The sequence below is a fragment of the Arvicanthis niloticus genome, chromosome 6, assembly GCF_011762505.2.
Source record: "Arvicanthis niloticus isolate mArvNil1 chromosome 6, mArvNil1.pat.X, whole genome shotgun sequence".
NCBI classification, from domain to species: domain Eukaryota; kingdom Metazoa; phylum Chordata; class Mammalia; order Rodentia; family Muridae; genus Arvicanthis; species Arvicanthis niloticus.
Window position 1 is genome coordinate 67,127,273 of NC_047663.1, and position 24,315 is coordinate 67,151,587.

The 24,315-nt window shown below is 48.8% G+C and overlaps 1 protein-coding gene across 4 annotated transcripts in view; it reads right to left on the bottom strand.

The window, feature by feature from the left end:
• Nucleotides 1-413: 413 nt before the first annotated feature.
• P4ha2 (prolyl 4-hydroxylase subunit alpha 2) overlaps nt 414-24,315 on the bottom strand; it is a 30,961-nt gene continuing 7,059 nt past the window's right edge. The window contains exons 3-16 of one of the 4 annotated variants that reach the window (XM_034505889.2): nt 22,180-22,279; nt 21,452-21,548; nt 20,936-21,087; nt 18,185-18,322; nt 14,715-14,954; nt 13,052-13,245; nt 12,176-12,352; nt 7,189-7,259; nt 6,862-6,961; nt 6,051-6,104; nt 5,575-5,634; nt 3,000-3,068; nt 2,535-2,631; nt 414-885 (exon numbers count right to left, since the gene is read on the bottom strand). In XM_034505889.2, coding sequence (XP_034361780.1) covers nt 815-885; nt 2,535-2,631; nt 3,000-3,068; nt 5,575-5,634; nt 6,051-6,104; nt 6,862-6,961; nt 7,189-7,259; nt 12,176-12,352; nt 13,052-13,245; nt 14,715-14,954; nt 18,185-18,322; nt 20,936-21,087; nt 21,452-21,548; nt 22,180-22,261 — 1,602 coding nt within the window. In that variant the 5' untranslated portion in view covers nt 22,262-22,279 and the 3' untranslated portion in view covers nt 414-814. Of the gene's footprint in view, nt 886-2,534; nt 2,632-2,999; nt 3,069-5,468; nt 5,535-5,574; nt 5,635-6,050; nt 6,105-6,861; nt 6,962-7,188; nt 7,260-12,175; nt 12,353-13,051; nt 13,246-14,714; nt 14,955-18,184; nt 18,323-20,935; nt 21,088-21,451; nt 21,549-22,179; nt 22,280-24,315 lie in introns of all 4 variants that reach the window. The other 3 variants (XM_034505886.2, XM_034505887.2, XM_076936842.1) reach the window with 3 other exon arrangements.

A 24,315-nucleotide genomic window follows, 5' to 3' on the forward strand; every position in this document is an offset into this window, starting at 1 on the left:
AAAGAGCTCTTGGATTGCATGTTACACGTTCATGCATGTGCGTGTTTGTATGTACACAGGCATGTGGAGACTGGCCATCCACTTCAGGCATTTTCCTCTATGAGCCTCCATCTTATTTTTTGAAACAAGGTCTCTCACTGAGCCTAGAGCTCACCAATTTGGCTAGGCTACCTGTCCAGCAAGTCCCAGGGATGCTGGTGTCTGCCTCCCTAGCACTGAGATATAGGGATGCACTGTCAGGCCCAAATTTTTATGTACTTGCTGGATATGAGAATTCAGGTCCATGTTCATGTGGCAGGCATTTTAAGCCAAGCCAGCCCCAGTTCTTGGAAACAATACAAAAAAAAAAAAAAAAAAACAAACAATACCAAACAGGAATAACAACAAAACCAAAGCACTCCAAAATAAGGCTATTTAAGGCTTCTGGCAGAAATATTTTATTTTTTGGTTAAAGCCACAACAAATAGAAATGTCATAAAAACAAACGTGTAAACAGCATGATAACTTTGGTTTCACTGAAACGTCTTCCACCTGAAATATCTGAGGTACGAAGGCACCGTGCTGGGTGCTACAGTCCGGCTCTGCTGCAGCCATACCAAGACTACCCCTGGAGCCAGGGCAGGTGTAGGCTGGCCAGAATCTAGGGCCCAGGTCACCCAGGACTCGGCTCAGGACACACTCTCTCAATTCAGACAAACACTGGCTCCTCCAATGACCTGCCTGACAGGAGCTGGGACATACAAAGGAAGCTGTCACGCTGAACTTGAAGATGATTGGGACTGTGGGCCAGGGAGGGGCGGGGTGGAAAAGGATGTCAGTCAACTTCCGTCGTCCCACAAGGCCTCAAGAACTCCTGTCCTCGCTCGTGGAACCACTTATTGGAGACTGTGAACAGAAAGCAAGTACATGATGATCCCACCTATCAGTTCAGCAGCCAAAATGAATGCTCCCCCCACGAAGACCACTGCCCTGTGTTCTGTGGGCAACACTCCAGTGCTACAGGACCTCAGGCCTCAGGCTGCTCATGTGCTGTTGAAAATACAAGAGCACACAGATAATGGGACAAAAACCAACCAGTGATTTGGTGGGTGTATGTAAGTTGCCATAGGAACAAAGCCAAAGGGTATCTCATGATGTTAGGGAAGAGCGGTACTGAAACAGAACAGGAAGCTGAACAGAAGTTATCTTGGAAAGAATGCGGGCATACCATACAGCTGCCACTCCAAGTGTGGTAGACACAGAAAGTGGGCTGAGAAAGTCCTCAAAGGCGGGAGCTGCTCTGGTAAGTGTGAAGGACCTCAAGACGCTGGGACGGGGACAAGCAGAAACTGAGAGGTGAGTGACGGGAACCTGTCAGCACTGGGCAGCGTTTGGCCATGAGCCTCAGGCCCTGTGAGCCACAAGACAGAATCTTAGTGCTGTGGGCACCCCAGCTAAAACACTGTCCCTGTCATGTCACAGCCATGGACCATGACTGTTCCTCAAATGTGGGCTCTCTCATAAGGAATACAAAAGTAACACAGGGCATGGCTTCGGAGTTAGCCATGACATGGCTCCTGTCATGAGCCTCAGTCTGAACTTAAACCCAGAGTCCACATCATGGAAGGAGGGGAGCAATCTTTCAAACTGTCCTCTGCCCCTCACACATATGCCATGACACTTGAACACATGTACACATACACACACACACACACACACACACACACACACACAATTTTTTTAAGCAATACACTACTAAAGTCAGAGATTTCAAAATACAATTTAATACCTGTACTTAACTAAACAGTCTAGAAGACTTAGGATTTAACAGCATATATAGTGAAATGATAAACTTTAGCTCAAATTAACACACAGTGCTTACGTGTGGCCTATCTGTGCTACACTCTCGACATCTGGTAGATTGGACCTACACTGTACTTTCTCCTCCCTGAATCAGCAACCACCACATTTTCGTTTCTGTGAGCCAATCACTATTTATCCCCCCAAACTCCAAGCATTGTAATCACATGTGGTCCCTTCCTGCCATGTTCTAGGCCATGCCTTTTCTAGCTCTCCACGGCTCCTTCAAGGATGAGGCTAAAGTTCATCTTCTCTGGTCTGGTCCCAGCCTCCAGTCTCACCTCTTGACTCCAGTCTCATCTCAGACCTCTCCTTCTTCAAGTGACAAGGACAGCCAGTCTCCCACCCTGTTACCTAAGATGTTGGTTGTAGCCACAAGCATCTTGCTTGCCTTGGATAGACACTTCCTCTCGTCTGTGCTCCCAGATCTCTCTATGCTCCACTAAAACCCTTGCCAGAGGCCACACTGGACCTATGGTGCCCATGCAGCCCAGGCTTCCTCAGCTCTCTGAGCATCTGAGTGTCAGCAGCCAGCCGTGGTACCTCTGGCTGGGAGGTACTTGCAGCAGAGAAACCCTTTAGTGATATACAGAACTGAAAGTAGCTAGCAGTTGTCTCTGCTTCTGCACCTAAGGCCAACCATCAAATACCGGGCTGAGGCACTATCCACACTACCCCTCCAGCCATTCACTCACCCCACTTGCAGCCCACAAGCACGGGGCAGGCCGCATGTCTCGTTCGGTAATCACCTTCCCCACTTCGAAGAAGGTTGTACCAGAATACAGCCGTGCCCTGGGGAAGAGATCATCTGTCAGAGCACATCCTAAAGGTCAACTGCAAGGACCTACGCCAAGAATCTAGAGCCTTCCACCCCTTGGCAGAAATGTCCCTCCTTTCCTGTGTTTGGGAGATGGGGCTCTAAGACTCCGGAAACCAAGTTCCTAAAAAGTGCCTATCCTTCAAATGGAAGGAAGTTTAGAAACCCGCTTGCCCTGAGGGGTCTTCCTTCCCCATCCCTTCTCCCTGGGTAGAAGTTGGGACAGTTCAGGGTGCAGGTGGGAAGGAAATAAGGTACATCACGTTGACAGTCAATGGCACTGAGGGACAGGGACAAGGTCTGATGCCTGCGTCAATATGTGACCCTGAAGAGTCACACTTACCTTCTTGGGCCAAATAGCAGCTCCCAAGTCAGGAAAGACGGTGGCACCACCAGCTTCGACATCACTCATCTGGGAACATAAGGCAAAGAGCTTGGCCCCTCTAGCCAAGAATGGCAGTGCAACCCTGAGGAGCACTGCCTGAGGAGCACTGCCTGAGGAGCACTGCCTGGAGGCTCTGCTCTATGGCTACCCTCAGCCAAGAAAGATTTCCCACAACACCACTGAATCTGTGGGATTCATCAGGACAGCCTCTATGGCTGGATGTCTAAGAGCTAAAGCCCCAGGAGTCCCACATCCAGGCTGTCCTTGAATGGGAACAACCCAAGTCTATTTAGAAAATGATGAACTTCAGCTAGAGAGATGGCTCAGCGGTTAAGATCACTTGCTGCTATTACACACAACGCAGTGTAAGAGCATTCACAGAGGCTCACAACCATCTGTAACTCCAACACCAAGGGATCCAATGTCCTCTTCTGGCCTGAGGGCACCAGGCATGCATGTGGTACATGCAATATATATACACACATATATGCAGGCAAACACTCAGACAATATAAATACATCTCAAAAGAAAAAAAGGATTAGCCAGGCAGTGGTGGCGCACGCCTTTAATCTTAGCACTTGGGAGGCAGAGGCAGGCGGATTTCTGAGTTCGAGGCCAGCCTGGTCTACAGAGTGAGTTCCAGGACAGCCAGGGCTACACAGAGAAACCCTGTCTCAAAAAAACAAGAAAAAAAAAACAAAAAAAGAGAAAGGAACAAAGGAAGGAGGGAAGGGGAAAGGAGGGAGGGAGGGAGAGAGGGAGGGAGGGAGGGAGAGAGAGAGAGAGAGAGAGAGAGAGAGAGAGAGAGAGAGAGAGAGAGAGAGAGAGATCTACCTTGATCCCTTCTTGAACCCTCCTCACCCAGCTCCTGGGCCTTACCTAAGCCACTGGGCTCAGCACTTCTGTGGACAGGTGCTCCCCATGGCTTCCAACCTCAAGAGCACCCCTTTCCCTGTGTGGCCATTTTTTTGGTAAGACTAAAACCAAATCACGCTTTTACTTGAAGTAGTGTTTTGTTTTTGTTTTTGTTTTTGTTTTTGCTTTTGTTTTTGTTTGGTTTGGTTTGGTTGGTTATGCTATAAAAAAAAAAAATGGCCTATACGGTAATAAAAATTAGAGCTAAGACACAAAGGGAGGGAAAAAACTCAGCGCTAAGAAATTTCCCAGTATGACACACACCAGTCTGACTGAAGAGTCAGGCACTCAGTGCGTTCATAAGAAAGAGGAAAACACCCAGTGGCTTCCCCAGTGCTGGGTTCCAATCCAGAGTCTCCAAGTCAGTCTCACTTGCTTCTCTCTCCAGATACACTAACCTTTGCCCATTTCCCAACATCTCAGACATTTTCTCTTCCAGGCCCCCACACTCTTCTCTTTGAAAAAAAAAAAAAAAATTCCACAAATTTCCATTCAACTTTCAAGTCATAACTGACATGTTATTTCCTAAATGAGGCCTTTAGCAAACCCCATGCCTGGGCAAATTCTTCAGTGTTTGTCTCCATGGTAACCAAGTAACAATCTCACCCATGCTTCTAGTGAGTCTTCCACGTCAGATCTCAGATGTGACAGTGGAGACCACATAGGACCTTCTCAGCAGTGTGTGTGCAGAACAGACCTCCAGCACAGAATTAAAACTTAAAGAGGAATGAATAAGCTTTCTTTCTAAGTCCCTTGACTATGTTTCCCTGGAGTGGGCTATCCCAGTGGGGAAAGGGGGACTGAGAGCCTATAAATGGGCCAGGCAGCAGGAGGGAAGCTGTCCAGCCACACTTTGAGGAAACAGAGGCAGTTATCTTTTAAAAGTCCCTCTGCACTTCCTGTGCATCCTGCCACCAGGACAGAGCCCACCATGGCTCTCATCCCCGAAGCTCAGAGTAGCACTGTGTCCCTCAAAAGGAAGCAGAACCAGGCACAACACAGGCATCTGTTAAGGAGAGTGGGCTAAGGGAATCAGCCAGTGAAAAGCACAGACAATTCCAGGCGTCTACTTTGATGAGGTTTATGTGGTCTCAGAAAGCAGGATGGTGGTGGAGAAGGGACTTTCTGGAAATACTCTTTAATAGAAACAGAGCTTCCATTTTATGAGGTGAGAAGAGTCAGAGTAACAGATGGTAAATGGTCCACATTAGGGATGGATTTAATAAATATCACCAGAGCACACCAGAAAATTGTTACGATGGTAATTTTTATGTTATGTATATTTTACCACAGCTAAAAAAATAAAAATGTTGGGGGCAGGGAGCCAGGGAGTACCAGAAAGGCAAGCACACCAGTGGGAACAAAAGCCAACCATCTCTACTCTAGGCAAGCAGGGCACCGAGGATCCACTATGCAGCGGCTGATGCTATGAGGCCTGATGGGGGTGGGATTCGGGAGCCATGTGGCCCCAGGGTCTCCACAGGGTCCATCAGGTACATGCATCATACTCACGTAGTTTAGAAACGTGGCCACACGGTTCCCAGTCCCTAAACGCTTGAAAGCATCTTGCTCATCGCTCTATAAAATTAAGTGAGAGTGAACAAAACCCAGTACTTACATAGTTAAGAAACGTCGCTAACCTATTGCCCTCCGTTTTGAGGCCGCTGTCAAAGGGTCGCTGCAATAGACAACAACTTTTATCCAAGTTTGCAACTAACTTACTCGCCACCCAAAGAACTGGGACCAAAAGGGTCATGGGTCATGGGAAGGTAATAAGTAAGCCTTCCCTTGAAAAGCCAGGAATGGGACAGGGTGTCAAAGGGAACCCCGGCCAGGACACAAGGGGGATGGAGAAGAGGTAAGAAAATTTTTCACAGGACCTAGAGAGATCCTTGGCTTTATTATCAAGCTAAACACCAATAGGACACAGCCAGGCTCCACTGGGCTCTACAGATGCTTCACCAGCACTACAGAATGTTTCCCTTTCACCTGGTACGTGGAGGAGGGATGCCATGGGAGCTGAAATGTTTCTAGAAGATCCAACCTTCTCAAATCAGCCAGAGAAGAGCCCCCCAAAGACTATCGGAGCCTTACCCTCGAGAAGTCAAAGTGTGGTTCATACTGTCCCCCCATTCCGTAGTTTGCGACCTGGAGAGGAATTCCAGCATTGAATTTGTCATCAGTCTGAGCAGCCCCACGGCAGCCCAACTCCCCATGGGTACCATCTTCCCAGGCTGAGAACAGCCCCTAACCTCTCTGTGTGTGTGTGTGTGTGTGTGTGTACTATATGTATGTGATATATGAATATAGTGGTGTGTGCATGTCTGTGTGCATGCAGGGACCAGAGAAGAGTGCCGTGTGTCCATCTGTCCTGCTCCACCTTACTCCCTTGAGACCATGAACCTGAAGGTAAGCTGTCATCCAGCCAGCCTCCTGTCCATGTTCTCCATGGCAGCTGGGGTGACAGTAAAATGCTTAGCCATGCTCAGCTTTTTGTTTGGATGCTGGGAATGTGACCTCAAGGCTCATATGGGTGGATATTTCTTCCCCGTTGGTGGTACTGTTTGGGGTGGCCGGAATCTGGGACCTGGCTAGCAGAAGTGGACCACAGGTATGGGCCAGGAAGGTTATAAGTACTGCTGGTTCTAGCCAGGCCTCTGGTTTCTGACTCAGCAAGATGTGAACAAGCTATGTTACAAGCTCCTGCTGCCAAGCCTCCCCATGGTGGACTGAAACTGTGAGCTGAAGCAGACCTCCCCTCCATCAGTTGGCTTCTGTTAGGTCCCTTAATTAGGAAAATAACTAATGGAGAAGGTGAGCCTTCTCTCACAGCCTGAGCACCTTGGGAAAACACCTTGCCCAACAGAACCCCTCCCAAGTCCTCTGGCCACAGGGACCAGCCCACCTGCAATAGTTCTGCAGTCTTCACTGTTAGCCCTGTGATATGCTGCATCCGGCGGTTGACTCGGGCCACAACAGGGTCATCGTCCTCCTCTAGCCATGAGCTGGGCAAAAAAAAAAAAAAAAAGAGCAAAGATTAAAAGCACGGCAGGCTTAGATGGTGTCCTCTGAACCCAGTCAAGGCCAGCACTCACGGGCAACACAGGGTAGATGCTACGGAGAGGGAGGCCGTGCACCAGGCTGGATAAGCTGGCATCAGCATGCTCTCACATCCTATGGGAAGCTCCAGAGTTAGGCTTGAACAGCTTCCCCACCCCATGCCACTGCTCACCTTTTGGAAACTCTGTAGCTGGCAACCGTGAGGACGCCTGTCTTGGGATCACGCACGGTGGCTCGTGCAAGCTGAAAGGGAGAAGGGGAGGACAGAGTTCTTCTTCTTGGTGTTGGTGTTTTCCCAGAGAACACTGAGGCCACACAGTAGGACAACAGCTGCAGAGACTGGCTTTAGCTGAGGTCCCACAATGCTGCAATCTAGTCTCCACTTTCCTCTGTGCTCTGAGGCCTGGCCCCGCCCTCCTTGCTCACTACCCAGCCCTTCACCTAGCAGGTCTACGTTGCCAGCACTGTTACGCTTATGAATTCTGCTTGGTTCATACATTCATCTTCCCTGAACAAGGCCTACCTTGACAGACCTATACCACAGTCTGGGCTTTGATGATTCCACAACATTCAGACTGGGCCATCTCTGAGCCTCGACCTGAGAGGCTTCTCAGCTTGGTCAAGTTTTCCCATCCTTCTGCCAAGAAGCTATCCAAATACTGTCTGTTGTGCCTCCTGCCCTGCTGGCTCCCACTGCTCAGCAGGGAGACAGTTTCCAGTTCCTTGGAGCCCACCCAGAGTCAACAAAGAAAACAGCAGGAATCTGAAGTATGTAGATACAGAAGCTACCCATTATAGGCAAACAAACACATATACACACACACACATACGCACATACACACATACATACACACATACACACACATATACACACATACACACACATACACACACATACACACACATACATCCACACACATACACACATATATACACACACACATACACACACACATACACACACACACACAAACACACACACACCCTCTATCTTAGCTCCCAGTCTCCACATAAAGGCTTAGCAAGGACTTCCAGCAGGGATATACTTGTCTACAGCAAGGGTACAGGTACCTTACCTGTTGTCCTAATGGGCTCACATGATGTGGGCTTGGTAAGAACAGATAGGTCCAGGCAGAAGTATAGATGAGCCAAACAGAATATTGCTGACTCTTGCTTTTATTAACTATTTGATTGGTGCCTACTGTGTGCCAGGTGCTAAGCTGGGTGACCGAGACATGATGTCTGCCATCATATAACTTGGTCAAGTGGAGATAGTAGAAAATTGGCCAGGTACTTGTAGCATACTGCTAAAAGCTCATGGGTGAGCTTTAGTGTCCTGTGGGAGTGCAGCCAAAGGGTTGCAGCAGGTGGCTACTGCAGAGAGCCTGGCTGATGCAAGTCGTTATTCTCTGAGGTCCTCATGTGTGGAAGGAATGTCTGACTCTCGATGGATTCAGTAATGGCCTGGGACCATGGCCTTGGGGAGCAGAAGCTTTGGATCCTAAGAACCAAACCCTTCCCACCCTAAAGACCTATGGTTGTCAGTCCCAAAGTTGTGTGCTCCTCTCTGATGCCCTTGCCCTTGAGATACCCTGTATTCCCCTTGTGCGACACTGCTGACTTTGTCCTACTGTAGGATAGCTTTTCAGTGGCGCTGTCTCACATAGTCCCTAGAAACAGTATATATGATGCTGAACTTCTTAAAAGGCTTTTGTGACATAAGACATATCTTATTCAAGACCTCCTGAGCCCACCTGTTCTATCTTCTCTATCTCTGATCCCCTGGCCCTTCCTCCTTGGGACCCTGCCCCTCTGCCAGTCCAGATTAGGATATCAGGCACCTGGGGTCCTGTACATTACAGCAGCAGAAAAGTCCCAGGATGAAAGGGCACTGGCCACAGGATGAGGCTCCAAAATGTAGTGAGATGAGAACAGGCTGGAGGGAAGCAGAGACGGGGTCTGCTGCCAGCTTATGATCAACCTGAAACAGGGAAGGCCTTATGCAAGGGAGGGACGGTCACAATATAAGGACTATTGTGCCACCTCATGGAGACAAAGGAAAGACCAGAATGGGAAAAAGACTAACAGAATGATGGAACAAGGGTCAGGGCATGAGATGGCAGCGGCCTGAAACAGGAGAGGGCAAGAGGGATGGAGAAGAGAAGCCATAACGGAAGTGTGGTCAGGAAGTAAATTGACCCATCTGGTCACTTTGACTCATAACACTCTAATGTGAAGATGGCAGCCAGCATACCCAGGGAAGATGGCTTCCCCAAGCTCCTGTCTATGGTCCTTCTCTGAGCCTAGTGGATGGCCATCCCTGCCTGGTGACAACCATTGCCTTTAGACTCTGCAAACATTGGGGCCTCAGCATTGGCCTGGTGCCCAAAACAGACTTTGGGCAGCTGTGCCCTGCCCTGGGGACAGACGGGATAATTTTGAAAGCAGACTGGGGACTCACAGACAGCTGCCAGGCATTCTCCACAAGCCAAGCTAAGCTCACTGGCCCCACTTCAAAGCCAGAATAGCATCTGTCTGTCCTGGCCTCCGGAAAGGAGAGGTCAGCGCATGACAGCCACTGTCTATGCTTGTCACATGGCTCCTGTTCAAAACACAATTATCCCAACACCAGCCACCTTCCCGATTCATGCCGTTCATGTATGCACGTGCGCAGAGAGAAATGCTCAATGTCTGAGACTAAGGCAGGTAAGGAATCTCTGGAGATTTTGGCTTGACAGTGCCTCTCTCCGCTAGAAACCAGGAAAATAGTGTTCTTCTCTAGAGGACTTTGGAACTGACCCAGGAAATGAAATGAGTCTAGGTTACAGTTGTCTATACACATTGACTAGACTGACTCTCAGTGACATCTGTGATACCAGACACAGACCCTGTCTCAAGATGTGCTAGGTCTTCAAATCAAGACTGTTCTAAGGCTCTGGGGCTACTACAGGGACCTATCTTAGGTCTGTCCATGAGCAGAAGCTCTTGGCCACCTAAGCCACTACAATTATATTACACACAAAGACCAGAGGAGCCAGCTAACTCCTCCCTCCCCTTCACCTGTGATGGGAGAATGTGGGGGAAATGGCAGCCCACAGTTCTCTTCAGAAGAGATTAAATGGAATCAAATCATCCATGGGCTGGGAATCCAAGACTAATTGTATCAGCCTGACATATATACCAAACCAACAGTCAATGGCTTACATAGCAGAAATACCAACTGGATTTCCGTGACACTCAGAAACAAGACAAGAATGTCCACTGTAAAAATGTTATAGACGTTCCAGGCAGCTCAATAAAACAGCCAAGGAGAAGGAGACGTAAGTCCCAGGAAGGTAAAGCAGTATCTTCCTTGCTTGCAGATGACAATCCTACTGAGATAACCCAAGCAAGTCAGCCCAAAAGGTCATGAAAGGACTAACGTCTACCACCTCTGATCCACGCAGGCCAGCTTTCTGTTTTCTAAAGGGAAAATGAAGATGAGTTGGAAGTTGGAGTCTTTGCGACAGACAACAGCTCATAAACACAAAATGCTGGAGGCAGGTCCTGACACACCAAGCTCAATAAACATAAGTTATCATTGTGAGGTAACATTTCAAAAATCAATAATTGAGCATACCAGGCCAGGGGCATGGACCAGCCAAAGGAGTGCTTGCTTATCACATTAGGCCCTGGGTATGACTGCCTGCACTGTAGAAACTGGTATAATGTTATACTTCTGTAATTTTGTAATTCTAGCCCTTGGGAGGTGGAGGCAGAAGGATCAGAAGTTCAAGATTATCCACATATCCATGGATATATGTGTGAGTGTGTGTGTGTGTGTGTGTGTGTGTGTGTATACACATATATATATTGTTTGAAGCCAGCCTGAATTATATAAGCCCTACATTAAAGAAAGAAGGGAGCAGGGATGAGATAGGGGATTTCCAGAGAGAAAAACCTGGAAAGGGGGATAACATTTGAAATGTAAATAAAGAAAATATCCAATAAAAGAAAAAAAATATGCAGGGGCTGAAGAGATGGCTCAGCAGTTAAGACCGCTGACTACTTTTCCAGAGGTCCTGAGTTCAATTCCCAACAACCACATGATGGCTTATAACCATCTGTAATAGGATCTGATTCCCTCTTCTGGTGTGTCTGAAGACAGCTACAGTGTACTCATTCATATACATTAAATAAATAAATGGAAATAATTTAGCATCTAATAGTAAACTAATATAACCAGTTAAAATACTCCCAAGAAGAAAAGTTACAAAAACAAACCAAGGACTACTAAGCTTAGTAAAAAATGTATAAAGTGTGTTTAAACTGAAAATGTAAACATAAGAAGTAGAGAAGATGAAGGATATCCAGATTGTATGGATGGACATCTCCTCTAAGTCAGACAGTTTGCTGCTCACTGCAGGCCTCCCCATCACCCCTCACTGCAGCCCTCCCCATCACCCCTCACTGCAGCCCTCCCCCTCACCCCTCACTGCAGCCCTCCCCCTCACCCCTCACTGCAGCCCTCCCCCATCACCCCTCACTGCAGCCCTCCCCCATCACCCCTCACTGCAGCCCTCCCCCATCACCCCCCACTGCAGCCTTCCCTCATCACCCCTCACTGCAGCCCTCCCCATCACCCCTCACTGCAGCCCTCCCCATCACCCCTCACTGCAGCCCTCCCTCATCCCCCCTCACTGCAGCCCTCCCCATCACCCCTCACTGCAGCCCTCCCCATCACCCCTCACTGCAGCCCTCCCCATCACCCCTCACTGCAGCCCTCCCCCATCACCCCTCACTGCAGCCCTCCCTCATTACCCCTCACTGCAGCCCTGATCAGGAGCTCCAGAGATCCCACTTTTCTAGAACTCTGCATTTCCTCAAATAGACCCAAACACCAGCCCTTCAACCAGGTGAACTGGCACTTGTCACTGAGATGCCCTGCTCTCAACATGACCTGCTATCATACATAGCTCATGTCTGTCCATCCTGGGTCCCCACTTTTCCTTCCCTACTAGGCCATGAAACTTCAAGGTCAGGCTAAGTCTGCAGCATGTCAACGGACTCATGCTGGCTACTGGTCAGAGTGGGAGGCAGACAAACTTCTCCATAGAGGCAGCAGGAGGGACTGCACCCTGCCCCATTCAGTACCCCAGCAGACCCTCAGAGTCACCTACTTTGGGCTTAGCAATCTCCTTGATCCTCTCGATTTCTTCGTCAGACATCACATCATAGTACCTGACGATGTGTGGGCTATCCCACTCATCTTCCTCTTTGAAGGGGGCGATGAGGAGCTGTGGCGCTCTGTTTCCATGATGGTACCTACAGAAAAGCTTCTTCTGCCTCCGGGGTGTCTGGGGAGCACAGAGCACAGGGCCTGAGCAGAGTGAGTCCTTACCCTCAGTCCCAGCCTGGCTGTCTGCATACACTGGTCTCACCCTCTATGACCAAGACTGTCGTCAGCTTCACCACAGAAGAAAACCAAAGTAGGAAGTGACCTCACCCAAATCAAAAACCAAAAGTTCCCCTTCTCTCGGAAGATCACCTCATTTCCACAATTCCTGTGGCAGAGGGCACTCCATGGCCCTTCCCATGGAGATTAGACTAGGTCTGAAGCACTATGGATGAGAAGAAGCCTTTCCACAGGGAAACTATTGAGAGCCAGTCAGGGGTACAGGAAAGGGGAGAGCCTCCTACATAGGAAGCTGTGAGGATCAGTAGGACCCTATGGCTCTCAAATGCCAGGGACACAGACACCAAACCCCAGCAAGTATTGCCTTTGTTTACCAGTCTTACATGTCATTTACACCATGACTACCCTGGAGATCTGAGGCATATACACACCCATCATTTTCTCCAAACCAATGAGACAAATGATAGGTAATCACACTGGGATGAGTGAGACCTACAATAATGCCCTGGAGGGTGGTAATTCTCCCTGTATCACCTAAGGAGACACTCTCCTGCCCTGTGCATCCAAGAATGCCCACCTACCAGCTTCAGCAGATGTTGAGAAAAATTCAAATAGGCAGTGGTCCCTTCCCAGGTCTCACCAGTTTGATGCCCTCCCCTCGACACAGGCTCTCGTACACATCTCTCTCGGGCAGGTAGTCCATGGGCCTCTCGTACAAGTTTTCCTGGGTTGCCAGTCCAGCGTCTGACTGATTTGTCAGTGACTTTCCTCTCTCTTCCTCTAACAACCGCTCAAAGTAGCGCAGATTCCCTCCAGCTCGCTCGTGGCTCGGGTCTGGAAGAAGTGAAAGGTGAGGATGAGGAAACCACAGACATCTGTGAGGTCATCTACAGAAATTGTTCTGCGAGCCGCTTCTTTCCCAGCAGCCCATGGGTACACAATGCTCTGCTGGCTGCAGCACCTGACCAGTGCACGTCACTAAGGCTGAAGAGCCAACAGTCCCTTCACCTTGTCCAGTGACGAGGGAGAAGTGTCATCGAAGCTGAACATGTTTAGCTAGTAACTGGGAGGTAGGGGGCGTTCCTTCTTAGGCCTCCTGGAGGCCCCTGAGTTCTGAGTTCTGCCTCCTCCCTGTAATTAGCTGTAGCTATTTAAAGCCATTCTCCCCGGAGCATAGCCAGGTCTAGCAACCATTTCACATGCTGGCTACACCAAGGAGACAAGCTAAGAGACTGGTGAAAGAGAAAGGCTGCAAGGCAAGCCAGATGGCTCAGCAGGTAAAGGTGCTTGCTGCCAAGCCTGACAACCTGAGTTCAATCCCCAGGACCCACACACTGTGAGAAGAAAGAACCAAGTCCCTAGAGTTGTACCATATGTACACTGTGGCATTTGCACAATGACCCATACACACAATTAATTAATTAAATATTGTGACTCTTTATTTTAAAATAGAAGAGTCACAACTCTGGTGGACATCACATTATCTGAAGCAACCACCACAGCAGGATTTCTATGTCACTCTCCAGACAACAAGATTGAGTGAGTCCCAGAGATTTGCAGTGACATAAGATGAGACCACACAGGAGAACCAGGATGTCCTTGACCCCCTGTCCAAGCCTCTTACTAACTCACTTGATAGGATCTACAAAACACTCTACCCTTGCTGGTCATGCAGGATGCTCAAATGTGAGCTGACCTCACACTTGGGCCCCAGGAAAGCAATGACAAAGCCAAGTCCTCACTACTCTGTCAAACTCCAGACAACAACATTCCCATGTGTTAGTAAGAGGCGCATCTAGCAAGCTTTAAAGACTCAGTGCTTTGGGCCTTGTTCTGTCCCACATCACAAGACATACAAAGTACAAATGGCATGGTAAGTCCTACTTCAGACCTCAGGTCACTAATAGCTGGAATTGTTGTCACTGTAGCAAATCCAGAAGTAGTACAGCTTGCTTCTCAAGTTATATTTAACACAGTGAAGGGTTCACCCTGCATAGTGGTACAAGCACCACAAGACTAGGTCCTGATTTTTAAAAGTGCTATGGTGAGCACACATGTGCACATGCACTTGCACACCCATGCCCATGAACATGCATGCACATGAGCTACACACATGCATACACAAGGATGCAAGGATGTCAGGGGCATCCTAATATGAGGACTGTGTAGAAGCTACTCGGTGATTAAAATCATTTAAAACCAATCATCATCAGCCAGTTAACAAATAAACTGATTTAGTTCCAAGAGATGATCAAGCAGGAGAGCTAAGTTCCCTTGCTACCCCCAGCCCCTGACCTCCTTACCAAGAGAGAGCAGGCGGCGGGTGAGTTCCACGGCACGGTGCAGGTCACCCAGTTGGAAGACAGCATAGCTCAGGTAGTCCAGCACCAGGGATTTGGTAACAGTGGCCTCCTCCCCAGCATCGAGCTGCTTCAGCACCTGCTCCATCCACAGCACAGTATGGTAATAGTCTCCTTCATTGTAAGCTGAACGGCCCATCCCAAAGCAGTCATCCACACTCAGCATGGCCTGGTACTTTGTGCCTGAAGCAGGAAAAACAACAGCCAGATTCTGAAACGATGCTTGCTTAAGAAGGGAAAGGCTCACTTTAGAAAAAGCGTGGGCCACTGAAAGAGGGACGTGATCCACGCAGAATACCACTGGGACTTCATGCCATACACCATGAAATGTCATCGATATATACATAAACAGGTTGGCTCAGTTCAAGTTAGAGCTCATAGTCTAAGGCTCAGACTCCTTCTCTCAAGTAGGAAGGGGCTTTGTGAGAAAGAGTCCAGAAATCCCACCCAGACGCTGCCCTGAGGTCAGAAGTGTAGATCCTGTGGGTCAACACAGGATGCTTGGAAGGCAGGTGGCCATGCAAGTCTGAAAGTAGAAAATGTGGATAAGTTCAGGTGACATGAGAACTACGGGTGAGGGTGGTGACATGCAGGGAGAGTCTGAAGAAGGAAGGAAAAGAGAAGGTGAGAGGCTGGACCTCAGGGAATGAAGATGGAGTGGCGTGAGCAGCAACTAAGAGGAAGAAGATACAGGGAATGGATGCAGGTGACAGACACCAATGGGGACAAAGAACAAAGGCTGCGGTCCAGCAGGGACATTGGAGCATGAGCTCAGCGGGCCTTGTGTCTAACAGGACACCTGCTGGGGAAGGAGACAGTTCCAATCTGAGAAACAGCAACAGCTCTGCGGAAACATGGTGCTTAAGAGAGGTTTGGGATGACAAAGACTGTGTGTTCCTCAGAGAATAACAGATCCCACAGAACAAGGAGGGTTAGGACCTCCCTGCAGATCACAGGAACCTCCCTACTAAGTGCTATCAGGTATGGCTGGCATGCTAGAACTGCTGGAGCATCAGTCTCTTTGCCTAAGGTCCACAATGGGCATCTTCCCAGAAGGAAACTCTGCTGCAGGGTGACAACTGATACAGAGACCAGACTCTTGTTCATCCTGGTGGTTCAGGATCTGGGGTAGGTTTCTCTGGGAACATGGGATAGGATGTCCAGAAAGTAAACACAAGATTGGGTCATAGGCAGCCCAAGGATTAGGGGGCTTATGGGGCCCTTTCCTCTATCCATAAGTCTCCATGGATCTCCCCTGACTCTTTGGGCCCAGGAACCTATTATGGGCAGGATGTGTAACACAAATAAACAAGCTGTGGTCTGAACCTGGATGGAGCCTGGGTATGCAGAACTTACTAAATACCTACCATTTGTGTGATTCTGAACAACTTACCAAGCCTCAGACTCAGTCCCCTATCTAAACAGATATACTATCTATCTAAATATAGACACCAGCATCAGTCTTAAAGGGCTGGTGCCAAAAACTCAATGGGATGACAAATGATGATGTTGCCTCAGGATGTTAAAGACCAGTAGCCATAATCAACATGTCTTGTGAATGCCAAGAATGTGAAGAATGACTTCCAGAACTCAGCATCCTCCCTAGAAGCAAACTCTTCTAGTGTCTGCTCCCTGAACTCCCTGTGGAGTCCTCCACAGCTAAGCTGAGTGTGGAAAGGCTATCTGACAGGGGGGCCCAGAATGGGCAAGGGTACTGGACCAGAGAGAAGAGGATGCTGAGAACAGTAGGCAAGGAAGCCAAGGAAGCAGTGGGACCTCAAAGACCACCTCTGTGGAGACTTTGGGGTCACTCCCGAAAGCTGAGGATTGAACTCAAGTGGATAACACAGAAAATTATCCTGTGTAAGCCAGAGATATCAAAAGGGTCAGAGGGCATTAAAGAGACAGAATCCACAGATTCTGATTATGGCTTAGGCTGCCAATGGGCAGAGGTGCTTTTGGTACCTAAGATAAAGGCTTAGGGTAAACAGTTTGAAGCCAGATGGGAAATTCAATCTGGAACAGCTGAAGTTTGTGCAAACCATAGACCGTCCATGTAGAGATGTCTACAGGCACTGGTCGATCCTGGCTGGAAGCCCAGGAGGCATGCCTTGACAAGGAACACAGATCTGCATATCATCCATGTATGGCAACACATCAAGTGATGAAAACCACGAGCCTCAGCTGGGGAAGAGCTCAGAGTACACAGTGGGTGAAGTTCTGGACAGTAACTCCCCTTTGCCCTCTGGCCCCATTCAGGACAACCAGGGGCCTGTTCACTGTGGAAGGACACTGTCAGGATACAGCTTGCTTCTACCACCAACCATGCCTCAGAACTACAAGTCAAAAAGCTTCCCACAATTACCTCCTCATTCTGCCTCATGGTTAGGCTTGGCCAAACACCTAACTAAAACAGGAATAAAGAGAATAGTCCTCCCCATCATCAGCTCAGGAGAGTCCTCCCCATCAGCTCAGGAGAGTCCTCCACATCAAGAGCCTGGCCCTTGACTAACCAGTAACAGGACATCCAAGAAGAAAGGCAGTTCCTAGAGCCTGTGGGTCTCTCTGCTGGATCTCCTCTACGCTCCCAAGGAGTGAGGTGATGTTTAAATCATAATGAGGTCCAATTGGATCCTTGGGTGTATTGTTCTCAAATAACCCCCTAAAACCAGTAAATTTTATAACCACTAGCAGTGGACAGGAAGTGAGGAAAAAGGACCAATTTAAAGGGCAAACAAACAAAAGCAGAGGAATGAATTATCGGATGAGTCAAAAGAGAAAAGTCAGAGATCAGCACCCAGAATCTAGAACATCAGAGAGAAACTAGCAATCGGTGCCAGATGCTACCGTGAAATTAAAGTTATACCTATAATCTGCCAGCTGGCTTTATTGACCCCATGTTCCTGGTGAGCTTGCAGAACACAATCACAGACAGAAGGGATAAAGGCATTGTGGGTACAGGAGTACGTGGGAACCAGGGAAAATAAATCACTACCCAGCAGCCTCAGCAGGAGAGGAGTCATGGGCTCAAGAAAACACTGGATCGAGGGTAGAAATCCAAGAGATGGGGAAAAACAGAGACCTAAGCAGTGAGCCTACAGACCAGCCTTGGACAGAGAGCAATGAGAGGCTCAGGGATGGAAGCAGGTCTACCAGCAGATGGATGATCCTCTGGGAGTGGGATGCTCCGAGAGCTTCCTGAGCTACAACCTTGGTTCTCTATTGCACTAGGGGAGAGGTCTTGGCTAATACCTGAATCAAGACATGGGGGGGAGGGGGGGTGCTGAAGCATGGGAGATTGGCACGGAAATGGAAACCCAAAAGATCAGCACCAACACCAACAGTGAGTCCCACCTAAGCCAATCTGGCCTGTCCAAACGATGAGAAGACATAAGCAAATGGAGGTGCATTACCTGGAAGTTCCCCTCTGGAAATCGTGTCCGGATCCAGTTTGTATGTGTCCTGAAGTCTCATCAGGGCTCTGGCAGCTCCAGACTCGTCCTCATCAGTGGGGAAGAACTGTCGCTGAACTGACAGGTTAGCGACAAAACCTTCCAAATGACAGTGAGAACAGAGGTCACTCTTGACCCAGCAGACAGTCACTAAGTCTCTGGCTAATGGGATTTCCCTGTCCCCTTTCTCAAAGGCTGTCAGCAGGCTGGAGGCTCAGTGGTGAAACCCACCTGGCACACATTCGGGATGCAGCACCAAAATAATAGTAGTAGCAACAACAATAATAAATCATTTCCCTTCCTCAGGAAGTCCTCTCTGGGGGCTCCTCTATAGAACTTTCTTAGCCCTCCCTGTACTGTTTATTTGGAACCAAAAAGCCCTGCATGCAGCTCAGCACATAAGAGTTTAGTAGTCAGGGTATGAGCTCCCCATTTTATACGCAAGGCCACAGCCCAGATCCTAGACAGATTTGACCACTGAAGCCGCCCCAGGTGGCTTCTCCAGGACCCTAAGCCCTGGTCCCAAGCCAGAGACACAACTCCTGTTATTTCAGAGCTCCAAGTAGAAGCCAGGCCTTGTTACTAAGGACTCAGGCCTTTGATTTTGCCTAAGAACTGAGGACTGGGAGGGGAGCTCCAACACATTCTGTCCCTGGCTCCTTTCCAAGAGTAGCAGCACCCACTGCTACCTCCTCTCATCACAGCAAGCCAGGGTGTCAAAAGGCTGCTACATCATCTTCTTTACAGCTATATGGTCAGGAATTCAGGAGACTTTAGTACACAGGAAAAAGAAATCCCCCTAGAAATAGCCACACGGTACTGTCAGGGTTCCTCCTTATCTCAGGAGCAAGCAGCCAACATCAGAGATGAAAATAAATGATTGTTCTTGGGGCCTGCCCCATCACCTTCCAGGTTATCACAGTATTTCCAGATGTTGGGGGAGGGGGGAACGACAAGCTCAGACATCAGAGTGCAGAGATCTGTCTGCATCTGTGCAGGCTTCCTTGCCTACCTCTCCAGAAAGCAGGCAGAACAGCCTGTTCTGAGCTGTTCTGAGCAGCAGGCCCAGCCCAGGAAGGGGGGGTGAAGGAGGGTGGGGTCTGGGAAAGGCAGAGGTTTCTGGAGGCTGTGAGCTCACAGGCACAGCTCCAGCAGCTCTGAGCTCACCAAACCCTCCCCAGAGACTACCCAGCCCCCAGCCAACCCCAACCCCATCTGGTCACGTGGCTGTAACCAGTCTCAGCCAGAGAGACAGCTAGTCTGAAGTTAATCAGCACTCAGCAACATGAAGAGGCCCAGACCAGCCTGAGGCTGGGAATCCCGTGGCCCACCTCCAGCCCACCCTTCCATTACCAAGGTCCTCTCCTCTCGGTAACAGGAGTATGTTCACTCACAGAAGGTACTGCCCCAGAGAAAACCTTTTAACAAATCTGTGCTCCGCCCTGTAAATACCATTTCTAGGTATTTAACTTAGAAAAATAATCAGAGGCAGACTCAAAATGCATGTAAAAGAGGGCTGAAAATTTGGAAACAACCCCAGGTGCAGTATCACTATAAGATGATTATCCAGCTGTACAGTTTTGGCACAGGCACAGTTAGCTGCATCTACAGAAGCTGGGAAACCCAGGACTGAACGCATGTTTGTGTCAAATCCACATGGACATGCTTTGTTTGTAAAAGACACACGTAGGAAAGATTCAGATGAAGCCTCTGTTGACCAGCTCGCCTCAGTCCACTTGACTTACTTTTGATTCATTCATCCCTTAAACAAATGAGTTTTTAATCCTTTAACCCATGTAGAGCTCCCATGTTTTTTTTTTTAAATAACATGTTTGTACACATAAGCAGATTCTTTTGGTGTGCATGAATGTATGGTGTTTGTAAATGTGTCTATGTGTGTTTTCATGTATGGGGGGGGGCACACGGATGCATGCGAACGTATATGGAAGCTCAAATTTGAAGTCACATGCCTTCGTCAGTCACCCTCTATTCATTTACTAAGGCAAGAGCGACCACGTGATCCCAGAGCTCATGGATCAGCTAGTCTAGCTAGGCAGCCTGCCTGGGAAATTTCATCTCTGCCTCCCAAGTGTTGGGATGACACAGACACACTTGCCTGGCTTTCCACGGCTTCTGGGGATCCAAACGTCAGTCCTCACACGCGGGTGGTACGGGCTTCACCCACTGGGCCATCTCACCAGCCCAAGATTAGACAGTTTTTTAAAAATGCTTTTTAAAGGATTATTTTATGTGTACGAATGAGAGTTCTGCCTGCATGTATATGTGTACCACCCATGTCCGGTGCCTGCAGGGGTCAGAAGAGGGGGGTCAGATTACCTAGAACTGTAAATACAGGTGGTTGGGAGCCACCATATAGGTCTTGGGAACCAAATTTGGGTCCTCTGTAAGAGCAGGCAGTTCTCTTAACCACTGTGGAAGCTTTCCATTCCCCAAGGTTATAATCTTAATGGTGTTTATCGTGGAGCTATTGAATTAAGCATCATGACTATATGTGATATATTTTACATTCCTGAAGTTTGTTATAAGAAGACGTATGACTGAAATATGATTAGAAAATGTTATTACCAGGAAACATTACAAAAGGACAGGAAGTCATCGTTACTACACTTTTAAAACAAACCAACCAGGACAGCTCCAGGCAGAGGCAGACAGGCACACAGACACAGCTGACCTCTGCTCACTGTTCCTCACCTGCTGCGGCGTCCTGAAGGACAAGGTCCCCCAGTGCAGGCCAGTCTGTGTTCAACCGCTTCACCAGCTTATAGGCATTCACAGGGTGAGCCAGGTAACCCTCGGGGTCGGCAGCTGACTTGCTGGTCAGGGCTTCCATCTTGCTGGCCCAGCTGCAGAACCAAAGGAAACAAGAGACTACCACACCCACCCACACAGGGTGCTAATTTCCCTGGTGAGGTCCAGGGCTCTTTCATCAAGAGACGATAAAACACAAATACAGTAACTTCCTGGATGCTTCTAGCCCTTAATCTAGGTAAGAGCTGGGAACTTCGATGTAAATTAAAAACTGTTAAGTAGAAGGAAAAAAAGATGGTAGCCGCCTAACCCTGGACTCAGCAGCTCCCGAGGGCTAGCATAGGTTAACTGTAGGTCAAGTCCCCGGGTCACCTCTCAATGACTTCCTCTTACTTTGGATGGGCTTGGGAAGGGGAGCAGCAAGGATGACTTAGTGTGGGGTCTTAGGACATTGGACACCTCTTAATCTTGGAGAGCTTGGCTTCCTCCACAAGGATGTACTCCTTCAGAGACTGTACGAGGTCCTTTTCTGCGTAAATCAGGTCAGTCATGTGCCCTACAGGAGAGAAGCATGGGCCGGTGAGAAATGGGTGAGGAATGGCTTGCCTAAGTTACCAGGACAGAAGTGAATACCCCCGCCAAGTACCTGCCAGTAAACTAGGAATCACAGGCACTGGTAGTTACAAGGGCCTATTCATTCACATGGCCGTGACCCCCCAACTTCAGGAAGATAGAAGCAGAGGTGTCAAGAGGATGCCTGGGCAACAAGATGGTCAGCCGGCTGGTCCTGTCATAGGGGCATGGACATCTAAGGGTCCACCACATGGAACTCAGCCCTTAGCTTTCAGTTGAAAAGGAGAGAATCTGGTCCTCGGAATAGACAATGCCCATTGCTTAGATGGGCCTCTTGCCAAGGACTGAAAAACACCTGAAAGCTACTTGCAGTCTGCCCTTCCAGCGAGGAGAAATTCAGAAAGCTGTCTCCCAAGATGCATGTCCATCGGATCTCCTAGGGGTACGGGGTCAGGGATTGGGCGGGGGGGGGGGGCGGTTACTTTGTACCACTCTCCCTGGACTGGTCAAAATCAATGACTAAACTACCCACCCTGAACAAGCCTCAGGCAGTGACAGCCCCTTGCACTTAGCTGAGGGTTGCTTAGGTAGACTAGAATTCTGTTGCCACATACCAATGGAGGTGAAGAATTCTGCCTGCACCCAGCTCAGGACACCAAACCAGGACATCAGCAACACCACCACCTGGAGCTTCATGACTGGAAAGGGCAGTATCTGCAAGGTGTTCAGGAACAGTCGTCAGATCAACACGGTGGGAAGACATGGGTGGTGCCTGCCTGGAAACTCACTGGGTTAGGAGGAACAAAGTTCAAAGCCACCTGGACTACACAGCAAGACCTTGTATCGGGTTGGGGACAACTTATGTGAGAAAACACACCCATACATGCTATACACATACATAAACACACACTCAACTATGTCACTAAGTAAGGCATTTGGGATCACCTAGGGGATGGGCCAGAACATGGAACCAGGAACATGCGCTCACCTCTGGCACCTGCCTGGATTGTTTTATTTTGTTTTCCGTTTTGGAGACAAGGTCTCATTGTGGAGCCCAGGATGGCCTTGAAGTCACACTCTTCCTGCCTCAGTCTTCCAATTGCTAAGATTATAAATTTATGCACCTGACTTCCTGCCTGCCAGTGTTTCTTACTTTCTATTTTTTTAAAAGATTTATTGACTTATTTCATGTATGTGGGTACACTGTCGCTGTCTTCAGACACACCAGAAGAGAGCATTAGATCTTATTACAGATGGTTGTGAGCCACCATGTGGTTGCTGGGAATTGAACTCAGGATCTCTGGCAGAGTAGTCAGTGCTCTTAACCGCTGAGCCATCTCTCCAGCCCGTTTCTTACTTTCTAATACGTATGCCAGGACAGTGTCGAGGGGTACATGGAGGAAGAGCCAATTCAGAGAGTTGGTTCCCAAGATGTCAAGCTCATCAGGGTCTCAGGAGGGGAAGAAGTATCTCTGCAAGCTCCAGTCTCCCTAACAAGTGATGGAGGCCATGGCACCTCAGTGTGAAAACAAGCCTCTGGCAGGACCTCCCTTTGTACATGAACTGAGGGTTGCCCACACAGAGAAGAGTCCTGTTGCCACATACCAATGGAGGTGAAGGATTCAAGGACTTATATCCTGTCCATAAGGAAGTGACAATACAGAAGAGACAATGACAAAGGAAACTGAGATAATATGGCCAGGGGACAAAGCAAGCTGAGGTACATAGCAGATAGTCAGCAGAAGAGAAAAACTGACCAGTCTGCACCTGCCTCAGAGTGACAATTCTGAACACACTATGACTCTCCCTGTAGTGAGACACCTTCTCTAGCCACTCTCTACTCATTCACAAGTATTTACTTACAACCCAGAGATTCCGGACACCAAGCTACAAGGATACAAAGGTGAATCAGCCACACACAGCCAAAACACTAGGGCTGGGCTGCTGACATGGGGACGAAGCCAGCCACTGCCTTCTCATCCGACTAGAAATAGACACAGTTCTGAGAGACGCAGCAGCAACCTGGGACAAGCTTCACTGGCAGCCGGCCTAAGTACACAGTGGCGCCTTCAGACATGTCTCCCCATCCAGCCATGAAGCCCAGAACGTGCTGAAAGGCCAGCACCCAGCGGAACCTTGCCTACTCTTCGGCTTCTTGTTCCAACTAAGCCAAGCCTCTGGAATGGCTCAGATGGAAATTTACTATCAGATGGAAAGCAAAGAAAATAGAGAAGACAAAAATGTCCAAAAATATGTAGGAAAATCTCAGAGTTGGGAGGCTCTCTGATCCCTCCAAGAAGGGGTGATTCTCTGCCCAAGCAGGAGACCAGACCAGATCTGGATGAAGTGGGGGCTCCATGAAGCTTCCAGCTGTGTGGCCGGTTACAACTCATACCTAGTCAGAAATCAGGCAGCATAGTCAGGGAACTGGCAAGCCTCTTCATTCCTTTCAAATACCACCCACAGTCCATACCTGAAAGCAACCAGGCTTCTTTATTACATGAACACCAGCTGTTATTTCTCTGGAATGTGCTGCCTGGCTTAGATAAGTCCATCCACAGATCCCAGCCTGGAGACACAGCCTCAAAGAATCACACATGAGCTTTAGGAAGCAACTTACTGAGCACCTTCAAAGTCCTGTTCTGGCAGAGTAGACAGGTGTGAAAACCCTGCTAGCCCAGAGAACTAGGCACCCCCAGGCAAGCCACTCTCAGGCTGCCACACTGACACTACCATTCCAAGCAGGGACA